At 41.3% G+C, this 22,663-nt stretch overlaps 1 protein-coding gene across 2 annotated transcripts in view; it reads left to right on the top strand.

Annotated features, from left to right (window-relative positions):
* FBXW8 (F-box and WD repeat domain containing 8) overlaps window positions 1-22,663 on the top strand; it is a 117,114-nt gene that overhangs the window by 65,505 nt on the left and 28,946 nt on the right. For both annotated transcript variants that reach the window (XM_087424144.1, XM_087424145.1), the window contains exons 6-7: window positions 8,660-8,856; window positions 11,808-12,014. In XM_087424144.1, coding sequence (XP_087280270.1) covers window positions 8,660-8,856; window positions 11,808-12,014 — 404 coding nt within the window. The remainder of the gene's footprint in view (window positions 1-8,659; window positions 8,857-11,807; window positions 12,015-22,663) is intronic.

The following is a 22,663-nucleotide window of genomic DNA, read 5'->3' as shown; positions in this document are numbered from 1 at the left end:
GCCAGCAGCGGAGCACGCGCACTTAACCGCTAAGCCACAGGGCCGGCCCATACCACATTATTTTAAATTACACGTTTCTAAATATTATGTAGTTATGTCACTGAACATACGAATGGAACTATTTTTGAAGATAGACATATTTTCCTTTTAAAAATACACAATATATTTAAAGAGAGGAAGAACAAGGAGACTAAGACTGAATGCCAGTCCTGGCCCAGGCCCTGTACCCATCTGTCCCTCACTGGTCTGCCCCAGGGGATGTGGTGGCGATGTTATGGACACCTTTGCACTTTAATTCACCTTAACCCATCGATGGGTCAGAAGTAGAATTTGAGTTTTTAATTTAATTTTGTACATCAGAGTTAAATATTATAAAATCATGCAGATTATGACTGGAATAAATAATAAAAATATGCCATTACTAGTATTTATAAAGATGTATATACAAATTGTAATACATTGTTTGAGATGGTAATTCATGTAGAAAAAAATCAAATAGTACCAAAGGATGTATAGTAAAAAGTAAATGCTCTTGCTCTGCCTACTGCCACCTGGTCCCCTGATTCCCCGGTAACCCCAGTCTCTTCTCTGGAGGCATCTACTACTACAGGGTCTGATATACTCTTCCAAATATATTGTTATGTTTCTGTCACTCAGGTAGGTTGTAGGAAAGAACTGGCTGGAATTAGTGGCTGCGTGCACAGTGCTGTCTCTGCCACGTTGTCTGCCGCCTTGGCATTTGCCCTTGCGGAAGAGCTGGCCCAAGGGGCTTCTCTTCTCCATCAGTCTGCTTTTCCTTGAACTTTGCTAACGGTCAATTCCTCTATCCAGTCACACTGTCGTAGTCTTACAATATATGATCTGCCTTCTTTTCAATTTTTGATTCTTCTCTTTTCACTTTTGATTCTTCTTTTTAAAATATTTTTCTGCTTTGAACTTGGAGACCACTAAATACATTCCTCTTTCCTTCTTGACTCGGTTTCTGCTGTGGTGATCTCATGTCTGGTTGCTGCTTTGCTTATGCCCTAAGCATTGGTCCACAAGCCCATTCAGATTTTCTTACTTGTCAGTCTAAAATGCAGCTTCCAGAATGCCTTGTATTTATTGTTTTTCTGCCGTAAGCAACAGAGTTCAGCTTTAGAGCTATGTGCAACTGGAGTGTTGAGGACGACATGCACAGTAGATGCAGCATCCAGGTGAAGAATGAATTGCATTCAGCTTTTTTCTTTTTCAAGAACGTCCATGATTTAGCCGTTATTTATGACCCTTGTTTGCACTGATATTAATCTTCCACTGGCCACCTCTTCCCTGAAAGCAAAACTTCTTTTGTCCTTTCAAACCTTTTGCCACCTTTGCATCTCTGGCCTATATTTCATAGTGATGTTTTATGCACTTAATGAATGAAGAGGTACATGTTCAGTGAGTGCAATGGGTATATCTTAAATTTTTGTTAAAATGCTTTTTCTCTTGTTGCAGAATTTCTTTTGACTCCTGCTTAATTTCTTAGAGGCAAGTGTTTATTTACATGTTGAAAATTGAGATTGCCAGCTGTCTTTATAAATAGTCAGCTTCATTCAGTGTCTCTGAGCTGCATTTAATTGATCCTATCTACTTAACTTGTATGAAGCTGAGCCCAAGCCTCAGGTGTTTATTGTGCAAGCTCAAGAGGATGGGAGCTCTTGGCTAAAAGGAGCTCTAATCAAGAAAGCACTAAAGACCATCAGACAAACTGTAGTTCAAGAGGTGACTGATCTATGCCTTTCTAAACTGTTAACCTATTTTAAATTTTATGGTGCATGAAAAAGATCAAAGGGGAGGGGCAATACCAGTTGTGTTTGTTTCCAAAACCAGTTCAGCAGTTATTTACCTTTCAAGCAATTAACATAATTACCATTATGCTAAAAAGTAATTTTGGAAAGTTCTGCCCTGAGCTCTTACGACTCCACCGGGACAGTTTTAGTTGGGACTTATCTTTTTGATGGAAGCCTAATTGCAATTTTGGCTTTGTGCACACAAACAGAAGCAGCTAATTGTTTAGGCAAATAGCAGATTAATTTAAATATGCATCCCTAATAAAACAAAAATGGTATCCGTTATGGTCCTTGTTCCCATGACGAGGAATATAAATATTCTGTGCAAGTACCATTAGGCAGAGGTCTTAAGGATTGTCGACATTATTTCACAGTGGTAGCACTTGCCTGATACCAAGTAATCTTTACAAAAGCCAACATAAATCAGTGTAAACTCATTTAGATCCCATTTCCGCTATGTGCAGTTTCATTACCACACTCTGGCTGGCCTCCTTTGGGAGGTGGGAGGGGCGTGCTGTAGACTGGCATGGGTGCCCATCCACAGCTGCGGAGCGGGCTTTATGTCTCTCCAAAAGACTGGCCGTCGTTACTAATGTCATCTTTCATGACTGTTCCTAGGGTGACTGTTCTAGGGTGAACTCACAGTTCTGTCAGCCCTGCTGCCGCTTGTCAAGGTGGAGGGTCCTGAGCCCAGAGAGTGGGTGGGACCGCCAAGCCCTACTCCTGTCCACTTTGTTGGGCTGAGGGCCCTCACTCATTGTATTCTTTCAGATATTTTGAGAGACCCTTTTTCTTCTTTTGTCTGTGTCCTTTTCATATTTGTCATGAATGAAACAGTGTTGTGATCCCAGCGCAAGCCAGAGTTAAACATCTTCTGTCCAGCTATTGAGGTTTCGTCAGGTAAAAAGACAGACGCCTGCCCTCCTTTCGGTTTTCTCAGCGTGGGACAAATGGAAGCCCTTGAGCTCCAGCTCTTAGGGATTATGCCTGGTTCAGGGAAAGATGGCAACAACCAGCTTACGTCACTACTAAGGAACTACACAGAACCTCACTTTGCAGTTGCTGAGAAGTTTTCTCTTGTCTTACCTTGGCCAAGCATGCAGGATAAGTGCAGGAGAGACCTTTCGGGATATTTCTTTGCTCTGAGGTCCTACCTCAGCACCTCTTTAGGGGCAGGCATGTTCATAGAATTTGAATGGTCTTTTGGCCTCAGCTGGTTAGACAAGGATGGGGACCCCAGGCCCTGGGGGCAGCTGATTCATCGACTGGGATGAGCCTCAAACTTTCAGTCTCAGTTGTGTGCTTGGAGGAGAAGCCCTCCTAGAGTGGCGAAGAGAGAAAGCTGGTTTGTGGAGAGAGAGGCAGTGGCAAGATACGTGGTCAAGAGACATATACCACCTTGGTTCCGAATGTTTTCTAGGTCCTGGTTCTGATCCCTTATAATCTCCAGCTGTATTTTGTGCCCTTGGGTTCCATCAGATAGCTCTGTTCCTTTCCAGTCAGTTTCCTTTTGTATTTAAGCCAGTTTCAGTGGATTTCTGTTTCTTACATCAAATGTTCCCTTGCTAAAACATGACAAGATTCAGGAAACCTTTATTGATGTTCAGCCACATTCAGTAGTCTGAATTTACTACCACAGGGAATGTAGCAGGAAAAGGACACAATCCTGTCGCTTCGTAAGCCCACGCAATATCAGGAGCCAAAGCCGTGTTGTTGCTGCATCTGCAGTATGATAAAACTTGGCCTTTCAAATGAATTTACATCAGATTTTTAAAATCATCACCTATTTGAGGAGTGAATTTATTTGGCCCTGACAGCATTGACTACTTCTTCCTTAATGTCGTGCAGTGGACGTGGACCCAGTTCAACTTGAAATGTCTGGAAGAGTTAGCTGCTCCTTTTTGGGGATCTTCACATAGTGTGACAACATGACCAAAAGTTAAGCTCATCCATTGTCCCATTGCACTTTGTATACATCTCTCTGTTATGTAACATTTTAGTTATTAGCTGTTTATGTTTCTCTCCAATGTGAGTTTTGTGAGAATAAGGGTCATATCCTTTCTGTGTGCCCCCAGATGAGATGCCTGGGAGATGCCACTAGAGCATCAGCTCCGTGCAGTCAGGGACCTTTTTGTTTTACTTTGTCTTGTTCACTGCAGTTTCCCCGGTGCCTAGAATGGCAGCTGGCCCAAAGCAGGGGCTCAGTAAATACTTATTGATTGTATTGTTGCATTGATTCTTTTTTGGCTAAATATTGGTTAACATGGATGATAATCTGCTACAGTATTGTAAAGCATTCTTATAATTCAAGTATTCACTGTTTGAGTCCCTGCAGTTTTGAGGTTGTAAAAGTAGCCATGATGTAAGTGTATTAACTAATAAATCGACCATTTATAAAATTAGCTTTCACTCAGATATCTCTCTTGTTAGCTGCTATATCTGTTCCTGCTTACCTTGCCCATGTGTTTTTGGGTCAGATATCCAAGAGTACAGTTGCAAAATGAAACTGCAAATCTTGCAAAAGCTGCAGGGTTTAAATGTTAAAAGTGATATTGGAAGAGCGGTAGAAGTGGTAATTACATGGGTAAATATAAATGACTCTTTTTCTTATTATTTAAGTCTCCTTAAAAGATAATTGCCGGGGCCGGCCTCGTGGCTTAGCGGTTAAGTGCGTGTGCTCCACTACTGGCAGCCCGGGTTCGGATCCCAGGTGTGCACTGACGCACCACTTGTCCGGCCATGCTGAGGCCACGTCCCACATACAGCAACTAGAGGGATGTGCAACTATGACATAAAAACTATCTACTGGGGCTTTGGGGAGAAAGGGGGAAAAAAAAAAAGGAGGAGGATTGGCAATAGATGTTAGCTCAGGGCCAATCTTCCTCAGCAAAAAAGAGGAGGATTGGCATGGATGTTAGCTCAGGGCTGATCTTCCTCACAAAAAAAAAAAGAAAGATAATTGCCTGCTTATGCAAAAATAATAACAGTGCATGTGGGGTTTATAACTTGTAGAACTAAAAATATGATAACAATAGCACAGGCTAGGAGGGAGGAAAGGGAAGTACACTGCTGTAAAGTTCTTACACTATGTAAAGTGGTATATTATCACTCGAAGGCAGACTGCATTATCTTACAGGTGTATGTTAAAATCCTAAAGCAACCACTAAAATAACACAACAAAGAGTTTTGGCTAATAAGCCAACAAAGGAATTAAAATGGAATAAACACATAATCAATCGGAATAAACACATAATGAATCCAAATACTCAATCTAAAAGAAGGCAGGAAAAGAGGGAAAAAGGGATCAGAGAACAAATGGGACAAATAGAAAACAGTAAAAGGGTATTCAACCCATCCTCACCAATAATCACATTAAAGATAAATGGTCTAAGCACCCCAATTAAATGTGAGACCAACTGTATGCTGTCTACAAGAAACCCACTTTAAATATAAAGACACGGCAAAGTGAAAGGACAGAAATATGTACACCATGCTAACACTAATCAAAAGAAAGCTGGAGTGGCTGCATTAGTGTCAAGCAAAGTGGATTTCAGAGCAAAGAATGTAACCAGGGATAAAGAGGGACGTTTCATATAATAAAGGGTCAATTCATCAGGAGGACATAACAATGCTACATGCTTATGCACCTAAAAGTGATCTTGGAGGACTATGCAGATGATAGTGGCACCATTGGCAAGTGAGGATCTGACCAAGTTATACGCTTAATAGTTGAAGCAGAGGAAATTGACAAAGATCATGACACAGCAGGCATTTGGAAGAGAAAGATGTGACCATTAAATTGATGGAACCCGACAATATATTTTCCAAAAAGACCCTTCTTAGGATAGTTCTGTGAAACTCAACCTTGTGGTGAAGGGTATTTTATGGCATACCATTCTGTTGGAAAAATGATGCCAAAAAACCAATACATGATTAATAATGAAAAATGTGTTTATAGATAAACTCCATGTGTGCTTTGAGTGAGCTGTGGTTGAATAACTTCCACACTTGGCAGAACACAGGGTGAGTTGACATCGGTTACTCATCTAGCTCATAGTTATTTTATGCACTTGTGAATGCAGCTGCTTGTCCTGCACTCTTCTAGCTAAATTCCAGCCCAGCTTTGGACCAGTAATGTTTAATGACTTGGAGCTTCTGTTTCTTCTCTTATAAAATGAGGATAGTGATGCTCCTCCCAAGATGGAAGTGAGCACTGAAGGAGAGGAGACGAAGGATAGTGTCTGAACGGTTGAAAGCTCTATGCAAGTAGCAGTTTGTATTTTCTTTACTTTACTATTTTCTTTACTGTTTTTTGTGATGTCTCCAAGCAAATGCAAACGAATGCAGTACAGAAGTATGTGCAGGAGGCACATCTTGGAATGTGCCTATCTGCTATTTAATGTGTAGAGCCATTGGCATTTTCTGCAGTGTATCAGTTTCTTCTGGGTCAGAATGGAAAGAATTTGCCAAAATCTTCGTCAGGGGAATGTGTCGTGGAGCCTTTTGCGATCTGCTTATCCCCCATGTTTGTCATGATTCTTAGGAAAGTATGCTGTGTTTTACATCTGAAGCAACATTTAACTTGAAGAAAGCTCTGCTTTTGTTTGTAATCACCTACTTAGCCTACTGACAGCTTGAAAGTCTCGCAAAGCAGCCCAAATGTATTATTTTCTTCTGCCTCTATATTTATTTAGTGCTGAATGATACTTTATAGTAAGATCCTAAGTTCAAAGCATTTAATGTTGAAGGACAATGTATGAGGCAAGAAAAAAGAAAGATGGGAAGATGGATTGCAAAGAGAAGAAATGTGAAAAGCTTTATCTGTTTTAGGCAATAGGAAGTTATAGGAAGTGGAACTGGATTTATGGATGAGCAATAGAGAGGAAATTAGCATTGTCAGTAGATTAAATATGCTTTATAACACAGCAGGCACTATAGAATACATTAAAGAAAGGTAAAAATGATAGGTCTGTCTCCAGCATTTTATAAGGTCTATCTTCTTTAGTCTCCCCAGCAGTGGGATGTTATCTTCAGTTTTAAAGAGGAGGAAACAGGCTCACGGCTTTGAGTAATTTGCCCCAGGCCTTCATCCAGCAAGTGGTGGAGCTGGATTTGAGTTCTAATAGCCACGGACTGTGTTATCTCCACACAGTTATTTCTCAGTGAATTTTGAAAAATAAAATCAGGTAGAATTGGAATGGGAGATTATCCAACAGGATGCAGAAAGAAATTATTTTCTTGGATAAATCTTTGTGGGAAAGAAGTGGCTTAGTGGATGGGAATGATAAAAAGAAATTATTTGGTGAGAAATGAATAAGTAGCATCGCAAATTGAGAAAAGTTTATATTTCTGATAGAAAAGTTTAAGTTCCCGTAGACTACTGGTTCTCAAACTTGAGTGTACATCCCCAGAGTGTCTGTTGCCTGAGCATCTGCATTTCTGACAAGCCCCCAGTGATGCTGATGCCACTAATCCGGGCGACCACACTTGGAGATCATTGCTGTAGACAATTCCAGAAGGGTGGAGACATGGCCAATGTGTGTAAGAGGAATTCATCTGGGTAGCAGTACTCAAGGTGCTGGGGAGAAGAGTGTATAATAAAATCAGAATTTTTAACAAGCATTGGGTAGTCAAGCTCATGTTTTTGAACTATTTAACATAAAATGCCACTGCCAGCTGGGGCCAGAAGAGGGTGGTGGTGAGGGAGGATGTAAAATACTTGTAAGAACCACTAGAGTAGGTTTATGGCTGTTTTCAGGTATTGCTGATGTCTAGAACAGTGCCTGGCGTATAACAGGTGCTCAGTGGTTATTTGTTGCATGAATGAGTGGGCAAATAGAAGAATGAATTAAGAACTCCATATGTTAAAACTCAGCAATTAATATATATATTCCCATTCTTCTTAGGTCTCTCTCATAAAAAACATTAAAAAAAAATTTTTTTTTTTGGTAAAGATAATTTTTGGTAAAAATTTCAGGGAATACAAGGGGATATACAGTAAGTTTCCCTCCTACTTTTATTCCTTTTCCCTAGTTTCTTTCCTTAGGGGTCAGTCATTGTTAACAGTGTCTTGTGTGTCCTTCTGGGATAGTCCATGTATACATTTGTGTGTGTGTGTGTACATTTTATAAAACACAAAAGTAATATAGCATACTATACCGCTATTCTCTCCTTTACTGTTTTTGTTTAGCAATATATTTTGTGGATCATTTCATATAACTTATATGTAAGGCTGACTTTTTTAACCGCTCATTTTATTTAAATTCCAAACTATGGAGGTACCATTATTTAAGTAGTTCTCTATTGATGGACGTCTAGATAGCTTTCGATCTTTAGACATAATTAAAAACATTACAGTGTCTAACCAAATTACAGATGTATATAGGAAATGTTATCAAATTGCCTTCAAAGTGTGTGAATTAGTTTACATTCCCACCAACAATTTAAGAGGGAGCCTGTTTCCTTGTATCCTCAACAACAAAATGCTTTATGAAATTTTTCTTTATCAGTTTGATGAAAAATGGTATTTTATTACAGTTTTTATATTTTTCTGAGTGAATTTTTACATTTTTTTCTCATGTTTATATGTCAGTTGTGTTTCTTTTTATGTGAACAGCATGCTCATGTCCTTTGCTCACCTTTCAATTGTTTTTTTCCTTATTGAATCTTAGAAGCCCTTTATATGTTAAGGCAATTGGCCCTTTGTTATATGTGATGCAAATATTTTTTGTAACCAAACCAACTTATCATTTATCTTTTAGCTTTCTTTATATTGCATGATTGTTATTTTATAACTGGGCATATTAAGTGAATTTAAAATTGTTACTTGCATTTTTTTTTCTACATAGGATTTCTCAATATTTGGGATCTAAGGACTGGAAAGTATCCTGTTCATCGTTTTGAGCATGATGCAAGAATACAGGCACTAGCCCTAAGCCAGGAAGATGCAACTGTTGCCACAGCTTCTGCTTTTGATGTCGTAATGTTGTGCCCCAATGAGGAGGGATATTGGCAAATAGCTGCAGAATTTGAAGTTCAGAAACTGGTGAGGTTTTAGTGTGGTCATTTTATTTTTCATTCTTAGAATCTCTGGTCTCATATAAGCAAATAGTAATGATGTTGGCAGCTCCCATTCACTCAGGGCTTAGTGTGGGCCTCACATCCATAAATCTCACAATAACCTTGTGAAATAGGTAGTAAATTTCTCCATTTATGAATAAGCCAGTAGAAGCTTAGAGCAGTGAATTATCTTGCCCCAGGTCCCAGAGCTAAGAAGTTGTGATTCAAACCTCAGGGTTGACTTCAGGGCCAGAGTGTCTCACTGTGGTCCTCAGCCTCCTTCACATTAACAGGACGTTCACCCCTGGAAATCTGAGGTCAGTTTCTGGCCTAATTTATAAGTGAAAATGAGTTCAGTGCTATCATCCCAGTCCATATGGGAAGGGAGGTTTCCATCCTACACTTTCTTCATCCTAAGATTTTCTCACCTGGAATTTAGAGTAACTCTTGAGTGAAAATGGATTTAAGTCAGTGTTAATTGGGTAGCTGTGTTCCAGGATGCCATCTGCAAAGCTGAGCAACCTGAAGAGTTCTTCACATGGAGCTTATTTCTGAGTTGAGTTGTACATGAGTCTCTACATTTGTACGGTAGGAGATGGTTTGGTGGTAAGAAGGAAGGGCATTCTCTCTATGCTGAATTTGGATTTAATTTAAACAAACTTGATCTTGGCACTAGGAGGAGAGTGAGGAAAGCCAACGCTGAGTAATGAATTGATGGCCTGGCCTGGAACAAGTCCTGTTCTTCTCCCTCTTCCCCTCATGGAAATCTGGTCAGACTTGAATAACTAAAGAGCCATGGCATCACCATGTCACCTCCATAAGCTTCTTGTCCCTTTAATGATCAGTATTTGCAGTTTGGGTTTAGTATTCCCCCAGACTGCCTGATGCTGTCATCTCCTCTTGGGTTTATTTATTAGAAAAATGTGAAAATTCCATATTTCTGTTTATTCTCAAATGTACCATAGTGCTTATTATTTGGTCTTTACCTAAAGAGCACCATAGACCAGCAATAATTATATGAACTCAGACAGTTACTTAAGATGCAAGTCCCTCTATAAAGTGTAAATCCTGCCTTGGCAATAAGGCGGCATCCTGGCACAGACTGGAAGCTTTTTGAAGTAGTTTACAGCTCCCAGCAAATGGCACAACCACTGTCAATCTGAGCCTCTTGGTCTGTCCAAAATCCAACATTAAGTTGAAATTAAATGGCTAGACTAAGGATGTTGATTTTTGGAAAATAAATGATTTTTAGAATAGGAGAAAGAGGAGGCAAGCAACCATTGCTTGAGGCATGTGTTATAACACTTTTTATGTATTATTTCTCACCCTGGATGAGGGGTTGCAACAGAACGCACTGTCACTGGAAAAGGCACCCCCCGGCCCATAGAGCTGGGCCATTTTTGTCTTCCCCAAGATAGGCTCGCTGAATCACAATGGCAGTGTTCCCGGGTTTGTGATACCGGCCTAGAACATCCTTCCTTTGTGATGGGCCCTCGGCTCGGGTTGTGGGGCCGCCATTCGTACGGTCGGGGCCAACGATGAGCAGAGTCACCTGGACGTTTACTTTCTCAAGCTCCTCTGGAAAGTCCTCAGGATTCAGGGTTTTGAACTCCTTTAGCTTATTGTCAGGGCCGTGCAGTCCTTTTACACTGCAAATTTTCATAATTACATAGCATGGCTTACCTCCTGCTTTTGTACTTTCAGAATTTACTCAAGGAGGTGAAAACCTGATGTGAACTGCACTCAGGAGATGTGTCACTTATGGATGTAGAAAAACAGATTATTCCCAGGGAGCCCCTCATACCTGTGCAGATTAGAGAAGGAGGGAGCAGTAATGTGGTTGGGAGTACTGTGCTAGTGTAAAAATGCTCGTAGGGGCCTTCCTGCCCTCGGATGACATTGAAACCAGGAGAGAGCAGATAACTCAGATACTTTCAACCTTTTAGCAGCACATTTTTGGTATTTGCACAGATGTTAAAATGAGATTTTTGCTAATTTGGAATTGAGTTTTATTTATTCAGTTCCCTGTAAAAAAATTATTATTTATAATAATTATTACAAAACCTTAGCTTTTTTTGAATAGTTACTATACTCTCATGGCTCAGAATTTAAAAGACTCAGTAAGGTTTGCGGTGAGAAATCTCCCTTCCACCCCATCTCACAATTCATTTCCCTCCTTGAAAGCAGCCATTGTTAGATTTATGCATGTACAAGCCAAGCACATCATACACTTCCTCTGCCCCACCTTTTACACACTGAATGCTGTTACTCACCTTGCTTCCTTGCTTTTCCCGCCAAATTTACCCTGGAGATCCCATTTGTATGAATTTATAAAGAATGTCTTCATGCTTTTTTCTGTGACTGCGTGGTGTTCCAACCGCATAGATTTACTGTAAGTTATTTAATTAGTCCCTTAGTAACCCATGTTTAGGTTTTTCTAGTTTTTATCTATGACAGAATAGTGCTACAGCAAATAACAATTGTTTTGCATAAATGCGAGTTTATTTGTAAGTAAATTCCTAGAAGTGACCTGTGGGATCAGAGCATATGTGCGTTTGATGTTGTGATAAGTGTGGTCAGACTTCCCTCCATACCAGTTGGACCAGATTACATCACACTAACTGTAGGTGGGAGCCATAGATGTGGTTGTCCTCCCTCCACTTCCAGCCCAGTGTCTTGGCAGACTAATTGGTCTTTACCAATATGACGGGTGAAAATGGTATCTTAGTGAATTTTTACTTTGTGTTTCTCTTATTAGGAGTGTATTGTGTTTCTTTTATGATGAGCATCTTTTCATTTGTGTATAAACTCTGTTTCATTTCCTGTGAACTGTCTATTTGCCCATCGTTTTCTGTTGGGTTGCTGGTCTTCTTGTGGATATGTGGTAGGAATTGTAGGTGAGACCTAAAGGACTAAACAACTCTTATCCTTTAACAGGTTGACTACCTTGAGATAGTTCCAGATACTGGAAGGTACCCTGTGGCAGTAGCCACCGCTGGAGATCTGGTATACCTGCTAAAAGCTGAAGACTCTGCCAGAACCCTCCATTACGTCTACGGCCAGCCTGTCACATGCCTAGATGTCTCAGCCAACCAGGCTGCTTTTGGTGTGAAGAGTCTGGGATGGGTGTATGAAGGAAATAAGGTACAAAAAAATAGCAAGATGTACAACTAACAAAAAGGAACATTGGTTTTATTTTTTAGAAGGCAAATGAAAAATTAAAGCTCTCTGATATGTTTTTTAAAGATGTATTCAGGCAATATATCAGCGTGGTAAAAAAAATTCAAGCACTTCCATAGGGTATAAAATGAAAAGTAATCATTTCCTTTCTCCTCCTTTCCCCCAGCCCCACTCCACAGAAGAAACTATTAACAGTTTTTAGGTATCCATCTAGAACAATTTAATGCGTATATACGTACATTTATACACTAAAAAATGTATCTTTGTAGAAATTAGATCATAGTATACATGCTGTATAATATACCTTGGAGAGCATTCCATGTCAGCATACACCAAGCTCCCTCTCCCTAGGATTCCAACATATGCTTACAGTCCATAGTCTGTTTAGCCGGCCTCCTCACTGGTGGGCATTTAGGGTGCTTTCTCTATTTTGGTTATTATAGACAATGCTACAATGCATGTTGTAATTTGCACAAGTCCTTGTGTAGTATATCTCTAGGATAAATTCCTAGCTAGCAATTATGTTGCTTGGTCAGAGGGTATGTGCACTTAAGATGTTGATGGACGTTGCCAAATTGCGGTCTAAAAAGGTTGCATCAAAATTTACATTCTCACTAACAGTGCATAAACGTGCCTCTGATACTCTTTGAGTCAGAAGGAAGGAGACAAGTTTTTAATTGAAATTCTTTGCATGAAGACTAAATTTTATCGCTACCTAGCATTTTGCTGTCCTGACCGTAGGCCAAGTACTTAGTCTTACAGCTGATTTATAGAACTCTCTTTCTCTTCCAGTGGAATCAGGGGAGGGAGGGATAGAGTTTTGTTTTTCCTCCAATTTGCCTGCTATTGATCCTGCTGGCGGTTGGTGTAATCCCTGCGAAGGAACTTCTCTGAGCCAGCAGCTCCTCTGATAACATCCTTCTCCTAAGAGATGTGATTTTTACATCTTGTTTCCCCTGTGTGTAGTCATCTGTAAGGTCAAATCCCATATATCTAGGTGTTCACTGGTTTTGCAACTTAAGTGCTCAGAGAATTGAAGCATCCTGATCCCAGTATATATTCGTCATCCGGGAAGATAGATAAAGCAGTAGAAAATACATGTGGCTTCTTGTCATCTCACTGTGAGAAGGGACTCCCTTTGTGCTCAAGTCGGCCTGTTTTGGTGGAGCACATTCGGCATGTCTCAGCTGGAAAGTCTATGATGGTCTAACTCCTGTGTTTCGCCTTCTCAGGAAGTGGGGGAAGAGGACAGCAGTTGGTTTCCTGAGGCAGTTTCCTTTCTCTGGCTTTGAAAACACTTTCTTTTCCGGTCCCTGGTGAGCTCATTTGTTGAGAGGAGAGAGACTATTTGCTTTCTAATTTTTCATCCATCATGCTTTCAAAGTTTGGTTATCTCATTTATTTCTCGAGTTGTCAGTGTAGTGAGGTTATAATTATGTTTAGTACTAGCCTGGTTTAAATTTTTCATATTTTTAATAAATTTTTCATTTGGCAGGCCCTATTTCTCTTTGACTTACCTGAGTGGATTTATTTCTATGGTGATACAATCATGGTGGATATATTTGAGAAACCAGTTGAAGGGATAGTTCAGCACAAAATTAGACTGGGAGCATCCTTTAGATATTGATGTAAGTAGGCACTTTTTTGGATGCCTCTCAAAATTTCCAACGCAATTAAAAGCATTAGTTATAAGAATAATTAATACATTATTATACATGACTTTTATTATATTAATATATTATTATACATTAATTTTCTGAAAATTGATTTTTAAAATTTATAGTCCCTCAAATAACTTGTTACCCGGTATTCTTCATTGGTATTTTACAATTAAGAGTGGAAGTAAATTTGCTATATGAATGTGTTTAAATATCTCTTTGGAATCTGACAGAAGCATTTAGTCATCCAAATATTTTGTGAGTACTCCACCAACCCTCACACACTTGTGTGGGTGGGCGGGTGGTTGCTGTTAGTAGTGCTGGGTTATAATAACTTTGCATTGAGATGTTTCTCCAACAGGAATGCCACCCACTCGAACGTGAGGGAAGCCAAGCTTTATCTATGAAACTTTCCTTATTTTATTTTGCAGAGACAGAACTTTCCATCTGATTGTGTTTAATGGGTTTTCTGCTTCCTCAGAAAAACATGTATTTTTAAGGACTGTAATTGTCAAGTTACATTTGTGTGAACTGAGCCATGTCATGGGTGGCTCTGTGAGATTTTAGTCTCATCCTGCTATCCTATAATGGACTGTCATAATTCTCAAATGGTCTCATGTGCAGGCTCGGTGTCACTGTGCTTGTAAATACCATATTTTGGTTGTATCTGTGCTCAGCCTGGCAGCATGTGTCCAGCACATTTATTAGGTTGGTGTGAGACTATTAGCAGTCCAGTTTGCCTGGAGCTGTGTACCCATGGGGGGTTAGTGTCTGTGTCTCTGGCCAGTATATCTAGGATTCAGGTGAAGGCTTTGAGAGAACAGAGAGTTTGGTTTATTTTCGTTTGTACCTGATACAGAACTGGAGTTTAGCTATAGTCCATTATTGATTAACTGTGGTAAAAACAGACAGTGAAGTCCAAATGTTGATATAGAATTTTAGTCCCTAATCGGTAGACATATTCCAGAGGGGTTATTTTTGTTTAGCTAGAGAATATCCTTGTACCATATGATGATCACATTAGCATTTTATAGGCATCACAGCTGTCTGAGCATGGAGTAATAATGGTTCCGATTCCTCCCTTCACATATCTACTAGCCAGCCCGTCGTGTATTCATCACAGATAGTTACGGAGCACCAGTTGTGTTCCTGGCACTGGAGTGTTAAAATAGCAAGATGCACAGGTTTCAACACACTGGTACTTGTCAAGTAACCTATCTCTGTTAATAAGCATAATTTTCTAAGGAAGTGAAGCCAAGTAACTTAGCGAAAATTTATCTGTTTAATCTTAAAAAAGGTTTGTGAATACAGCTGGTTGAATCATTCTAGCTCAGGCAGGCAGGATCAGAGAGAGTCAATGCTCTGGTACATCTGGGTTTGCCTATGGCACAGGGCTTCCCAGACCTTGGGGTTTCAGAGGCCCGAATTAGGGGCCACAGTTGGGTTTGCCAGCATTTTCTTTGGCCAAGTAAAGTCAGAGAAAAAATGGCTATTATCTATTTTCACTCCTTCTTAAAAGATCAGATCTTTAAACATCTTAGGAAAAAAAAGTATTTTTTGACTAGGTAATGTATTCACCTGATTCAGAAACCAAAGACACGAAAGGGAGAGTGTGCAGAGGGATGACTCCTTCCCACTCTTTTCAACCTACCACCCAGTTTCTTTTCCTGGAGCCAAATCAGTGTTGCCAGTTTCTTGTGCATCCTTCCGGAGATGTTTTATGTATATATAGGCAAATTACCCATACGTGCGCTCAATCCCCTCTTTTTAAAAAATATAAATGGTAAAATGCTATATTATTCTGCACCTTGTTTTTTCCTGCAACAAAGTCTCTTGGAGATCATTTCGTCATTTCTTTTAACGTAATAAAGAACTTCCTGGTGTGTTTTGTGCGTGCAGCTTTGAGATTGCACCTTGTGGATGTACCTTAGTTAATGGGGCTAGCCCCCTGCTGATGGAAGTTAGATTGCTCTCAGTCTTTTGCTATATCGGATGACACTTGGTCCGCATAGATGTGTTTTATAGGATTAGTTCCTCAGAGTAATGTGCTGGGTCAGAGGGGTCTGTGCCTTTATCATGTTGATGGGTTTTGCCCTCTGTAGAAGGTGTTCCTTGGAAAGTGGTGGATGGCACTGCATCCCATTCTCCTAGCAGCTCCCTAACATCTTTTCTCTCAGGAGCCTTACAGAAATATGACAACAAAATGAGGCCGGAAGGAATAAATTGAGATCTATCTGGTTCCTTCATTTTAATTATTTTGTAACTTTCTGCTTTTAGGATAAATGACTTCATCTAGAATCACGTGGCTTCACCTAGAATCAGTGCAGCAGGACTGAGAGCCCTGTCAGACCACCGTTAGGGTGGAAGGCGCTGCTACACTCAGTGATATGTGCCCTTCTCGGCTTATTTGGTACCTTTGAGGGGGAATCCGGGGTTCTTTTAAGACAGTGAGCCGACCTGCCTCTTCTCTGTAAACTGCCAAGGGTTGGACGTATGACTTTTGGGCTCCTGTCCAGCACCCACGCTCCTCGATTCTTTGATTACGTGGTTAGGTAGTTTAAACTCTTTCCTTTGCCTGTGGCGTCGCGTGGAGCTAATCCACCGTTGGAGGCTGCTGGGTAGCTGAGGGCTTCTGAGATGGGTTGAAGAATCCATTGCTCTGCTGTTACTTCTTTAACAGGATCTCCTAAGGGCCCTGCTGATTGCTGGCAGGAATGCTTGGGCAGGAACTTGTTTAGTCCTTTTTCATCGATCCCTGTGTCTTGCTGGGCAAGGGGTATGTGTTCAGAAGGGCTGCTTGAAAGTCCTTTACTTTTAGATGAACATGGGTTCTTAAGTTTTGGTATTGCATTCTTGGGTTCTCAGACTTCTTTTATGGCTAAATGACCTTAAAAGTCGCCATTGCTAAGTTGCATAGGATTGTGAAAGGAAACAAATGTGACACAGTTACTCTGGCCTCATCTCTTCATCATGCTGCAGTGTAAATATCAGTGTCAGCTCTGCTAATGTAGCCCTCTGTGTCCAAACATCCCTTTAAAATTTGTTCTTTTGTCTCGTATTTCCTGAATCTGTCAAAAATACTTCCATCCATGAAAATGTATTTATGATACCATATCATCTTTATTAATTCTTTTGCTGCCTGAATTAATTTTGCTCTCAGAGGTGGAGGGTTAGAAGATAAAATTGCCTCATTTAAGAGCATTATGTTGACGATGAGTCTCACGCCTCATAAAGGAAAAGAGACCCGCTTAGGGCTCTCAGCATCATTCTATGTATTTGGACATATTTCCTAATTTAGTTCTGAAGTACTTGGCATTCTATGGCAGATTGTATTAGGCAGCACGCGGCGTGCATCCTAATCAGGGAGATGTGAGTGAAGTAATCCAGAAGGCTGGAATGTGTGTGACAAGGACGCTTGCCTGGCGCTGCTGCCTCAGCTCACATCACACTGGAAAATGATTGCTAACGTCTCTTATGGTAATCATTCCCTGTACATGGACGTGAAAAGACTCTGGATTGGTTGCTTGCACTCGTCACGAGTTGAAATATCTGTCTGGGAGAGCCTTTGGAATCAGAAAGGTAGTGCTCATGGATTCTGGCCACATTCGCCCATACCTACACCAGAATAGGAAATCCATCTTTTCGCTTGTTCAAGGTTCCGTTCCAGAGGAGAATCAAAAACTTAGTATTTTACAAGCAAGATGAACAATTTAAAATTGAAAGTTCCCCAAGTAAATATTTCATTTCCTTTTTACTTTCACCTTAAACCTTTAACATTTTTTATTTTTACTTTCTTCTTGGAGTAATTGAGGAAAATAGCCCTTGGAGACCAGTTTTCTGGGTTATTGAGTGATGTTACTACCAAAAGGATCTGTTTTTGTTGCTAAGGTTCTGTCATTGTTAATGGCTATGCATTGAACACAATACTATATACTAGATTTCTGATGGCACTGGAAACAGAGATGAACCAGACATGACATCTGCCTCGGGGCTCACAGCCTGTGGTCCTTAACAACAACTTGGTGATATGAAGGTGGTTTTCTCCATGTTGAGATGGACACAAAGTCATAGGGAGACCTTCACAATGAATCCCCGAGTAATGAAACATTATGCAGATAAATAGGTGAGGATTGAACATTCAAATGTGTTTTGTACATATTTTAGTATTAAGATGATAACAGTAATTGATATGTTAGTGTATTGTTAGTAATTAATAATAATAAATTCTCCTCACATGTTGTAAAAACCCTGAAGCACCCCCATAGAGTCCTAGGGTTTCTCAAGATAGAGCAAAACACCTCTGACTGAGAGACTTTTGAGGACCCAACCACCTCTGATGTTCTCTACAGCCATGGTGGGTGATTTCGACGAAAAGTAGTTTTTGGAATGCTGCTGCTTCTTACAGAGGCTGTGAGTGCTTTAGGGTCTCTAGCGATCCTGAGCTATTCCTGGGAGGGAGTGAAGAAGTTATAGGAAGTAAGTATAGGGAAAAGTCAAGGTGGGGGTATAACCACTGGGGACTGAGCGCAGGGTTGGGGGTCAGATAAACCTTAGACGAGCTACTCATATGCCGCAGATGTCGCATTTGGAAAGGGGACAGCACCTGGGAAGGGCAGGTCATGTGCTTTGACTGTGGCTGGTGCTCAGTAGTTCTCGGGTTCCTCCTTCCCTTCTCCATCCCACCAGCTTTGGGGTCAGGCTGGAGTTCATCAGGAAAGCCTGAGCAAAGGGCAGTCCAGGCAGAGGCAACAGGCCTGGAGGAGGGGGTTTCCAGGGGGGCCAGAAAGCTGGCCCAGGGGGTGATCCAGGCTGGCTGGAGCACAGGTGCCGTGGGCTAGTGTGGGAGTTGTACTAAAGCCATGCTTGTAGTGATAGTAGTCTGTGGTTCTTCACAAGATTCATTTTCCCGAGAATTGTTTTGAAAGAGTGCATTTAGAATAGAAAGGGACAGGTCAATTTAGCTTCTTGCGGAACTAATGCAGGAAATTAATGTGAATGCTGAGTCACTTTGTATAAAAGCCTTTGGGATGTAAAGCCTTGTTGGAGAGGGCTGGCGCTGTGTCTTAAATATCTTTTGTCTTCACTCATACTATAGTTTTTGGTATGCCAGTGACATTTGTATCATTTTCTAATTTTCAAAAACATTGATCAGTATTTTTGAATCTCTGAGCAAGTTTACAAGACCATTACATTGGTATGTAATGATCATTGCCTTTTTTCTCATTTATCTTTTGAATTAAGCTTAGAATTTTATTTAGGGCCTAATTTTTCTAATGGCTTTCCTGATTATTTCTGTGGAATTTCCAACCTGGTTTACCATTCCATATTGATGGGAGAGTGTGAGCCTTGAGTTGATATTTGCATTTATTTCACCTTGTGGATAGGTCTGGCTTTGGTTCCTTTGTGTCAGATGAGTTTCCGAATAAATTCGGCCCAAGCAGCAACTAGTTTTGTTAGTGTTAAAAATCAGTTTGTTTTTTTCAGTTAATGAGGATTGCGGGGGCGTGTTGGAAATGTTTGCCTTTGCTCTGCAGGTGAAAACAGTAACACTATAGACTAGGCTGTGTGCTTTCCATATATGTCCACACATATCCATACGGTGGAGACTGATGGTGTTGGTTTGGGGGAGGGTAGGAGAAAGAGGGCACATGGAAAATGGTCTGTGTGAGTTTGGATTTCAGAATATTTAAGATATTTTACTGTTTTCAAATACACATAGCAGCTTCAACTAGACTAACAAAATATTACCAAGTAGAGAACTTTTCCTTTTTACTCAGTACGTAGATGAATATGATTTATTAGTTTACTCAGCATTTCAGTCTTCTGTAAGGCACTGTGTTAGAGAGTGGGTTTATGATTAACTTATCAATTATTGAGTTGCAGATGAGTTCTTCTAATGGATGCAAAGTTACTCTTTTAAGCATTCTCTCAGTGTGTTATTAATTTACAGGGTAGGTCCGGTTTTGTAGATTGGCAAAGGAAAACTCCATCTCATTTCCACATCTGAACGAGCACATTCCAAATTAAGGGACTCGGGGGGAGTGATGAGGTTTACAGTGTGTCCAAGTGAGGCCAGGAGTCCTCTGACCTGTGCCACAGGCAGAAAGCAGCTCTACTGTGACCAGGGTTCCAGCCCCGGCTCACCTCTCCTGCCCTGGAACGGTCCATTGATACGGAACCGACTGACTGGACCCAGACCGAATTCATACCCAGATTTCTTTGGATCTGTCTAGGTTAGGACCTCTGGCCTAGGCTCCACCTATGCCCTTGGGTGGCCTCTTTGCGCTGTGGTGTTTCCTTAGGATGTGATCTCTTATCTCATGTTCATAATAAGTTTTAAAATATATGTTGAAAATGACATGAAAATAGTTCCTCCCCAGCGCCCCACCCTCACTTGCCCCCGCCTTTTCCCCACCTGTGTGCTCTTGTTCCACCTGTCGGCGCCCCTCCTCGTGGTCTCTTTCAGGTTTTGTCAGAGCGATGGCTGCGTGCTGAGGACTATGGGTGAGGCCCTGGTGCCGGCCTTCTGCCTGGCCTTCAAGACCGGGGGAGACAGGCTCCTGCTCTCCATTCCACACCTCCAACATGAGCCCCTTGCTCCAGCCGGCTGGTGCAGCCTCAAATATGGCACGTGTATTCCTGACTAGCAATATAGCATTCCCTCTTCCCCTCTTGTCTCTCCCTGTCCTTTCAGGAAAGGTCCTTCCAGAGTCCCACTTATCAGAAGGAGCCTTCCCAGCTGTTCTGGCTCTCAGTGAACATCCTCCTTCTCTGACTTCATCCTCCCTACAGTACACAGGGTCTGCATCTTACATTTTGGTACTGTTACTGCCCAGCACTATTCTTAACCAGATTGGCATCAGTTGGAAGGCAGGAAATGAGCATTTATAGCTGAGTAACACTTATTTAATGTTGAAATTCTTTTTTGTCTTGGGAGGCAGTGTAGGGTGTGGTGCAGGGTTCTCAAATGCCAGAAAAAATGGATCTCTGGACCCCAGCCCAAAGCTTTTGATTCGGTGAGTCTAGGGTAGGGCCTAAGGATCTGCATGTCTTATGAGTGTCCAGCGCTGCTGAAGCTGCAGTCCTGGGGCCTCGCTTTGAGCACGCTGGGGTAGAGGTTTAAAGAGCGTGGGCTTGGAAGTCCACCCACCCGGGTTTGAGTCCCAGTTCTAGAACTTTGTAACCGTGTCAGTGGATCGACCTCTATGCCTCTGTGTCCTCATATGTAAAGTGAATAAAATCATGATCCCTGCCTTATGGAATCATGGGGATCAGGTGAGAGAATGCGTCATAGCAGTGTTTTGGACATAAGAGAACACCATAAATATTAGCCATTATTGATAACCATTTTTGCCAGGAACCGGAAAAGGCATTGTGCTGTGGTAGCAGACATTGACACTGGAATAAGAGTAGCCAGGCTCTGCCTAGTGCATCCTCAGCTGCTGCTGTAATTTGGGGCAAGTCACTTAAAATTATTTAAGCCCTAGTTTCTTTACGCATAAAGTGTAGACAGTAGAATTTGTCTATCTTCTTAGTGCTTCTGAGAATCAAATGGAATGATATTCTGAGAGGATTTGTGTGAAAGGCGTATCATGATTATTAACAACAGCTAATATTTATAGTGTTCTTTATGTGCAAACAGTGCTAAGCATGTCTGTGCTAATACAGTTGTGTACGCATAGTGTTGTTCAAGGTCATTGTGCCCTCAGGGGTGTGAGAGGAGCACGTGGAGTGGACGGTTTGCTGCGATTTTCCACTCTCCTGAGGACAGTTTGTTTCACTCTCCTGATTTTAGCACTCTCCGTCATTTGTTTCACTCATCTGATTTTAGCAACATTCTGCCTTGTCCAGTATGACTTGGGACCAGACTAGAAGTTGCCAGGCTAGTCAAGTGAAAATTGACAACCAAGCCATTGTAAAATCCTGACTTAACATGTACAATGTTAGTGAAGTCTGTGGGCTTACAGATATCTTTACATTACCATCATCTCACCTGTAATCTTCCCATTTGAAAAATAATGTCCAAGTCACCTTTAATTTTAAAGAATTCATTTCATAGTTTGCAGCCTGTTTTCCTCCCTATATAAAATAGATTTAATAATAACTTTCTTTCTCATCGGGACCGTGATTAGTTACATGTGGTTAATATTTGTGAAGTGCTTTGAAACTGTCCGTACTCTTCATTATGATGAGGCCTATTGGGAGCATAAAAGGAGGATGTGAGGATTTTCAGCTTTCAGTTATATATTTGCATAATAATTATAATCTCTTTGTTGGAGTAAATGCTCTGATCATGAACATTTCCTGTTCGTTTTATGTCCCCTTAACCAGTTCCTTGTAATCGCATCTCTTTTCCTCATTCTAGCTCTAGGACAGAGATTGTCCAAAGAGATCCCCGATGCAAAATGGAGAGCATGTTCTGCTTACTCCAAGAAGTAGACCTGCCCCCCCTATTCCTTCCAGCACCCGTGGATGTGGGGGGAGAGAGAGACTTGGATGATGATGGCCTGCATTTTCACCCAAGCGTACTCTTGCTCTCTGGGTTCTTTTCAGGCTTAGGTCACAATAGGTATTGGTTTGGCCTCGCTCTGGTCCTTTGTAGACATCTGCCCACATCACAAAGCCCCACGTTTGGCACAGTCTGCGGTGATTGGCAGTGCCTCCCCAGGCAGAGTCCAGTCCTGGAACCGCAGGGGTTGCAGGTGCATTGGCACGTGGTGGTGGGGAGCGCACACAGGCCTTGCCTACCCGGTGCCTGGCGACGCTCAGCAGCACCATCCCGTCCCTGAAATATCTGGGCCTCGTGGGCTTGTCACTCCAATTAGAACTTAAACGTGAAAGCAGCCCAGGCTGCTTCTCCCTTTGTTCTGTACTGGAGTGTGGACTGTGCCAGAAGCCTGTCATGGAAACTGTTGAGGGGCTGCTCTGTTGCAGGGATCTGTGCTTGTGTCAGGG

Source organism: Ceratotherium simum, chromosome 35, assembly GCF_057802395.1.
Source record: "Ceratotherium simum simum isolate JZ-2026a chromosome 35, ASM5780239v1, whole genome shotgun sequence".
Taxonomy (NCBI): domain Eukaryota; kingdom Metazoa; phylum Chordata; class Mammalia; order Perissodactyla; family Rhinocerotidae; genus Ceratotherium; species Ceratotherium simum.
Note: the sequence above shows the minus strand (reverse complement) of the source record. Positions and strands in the feature narration are given on the sequence as shown.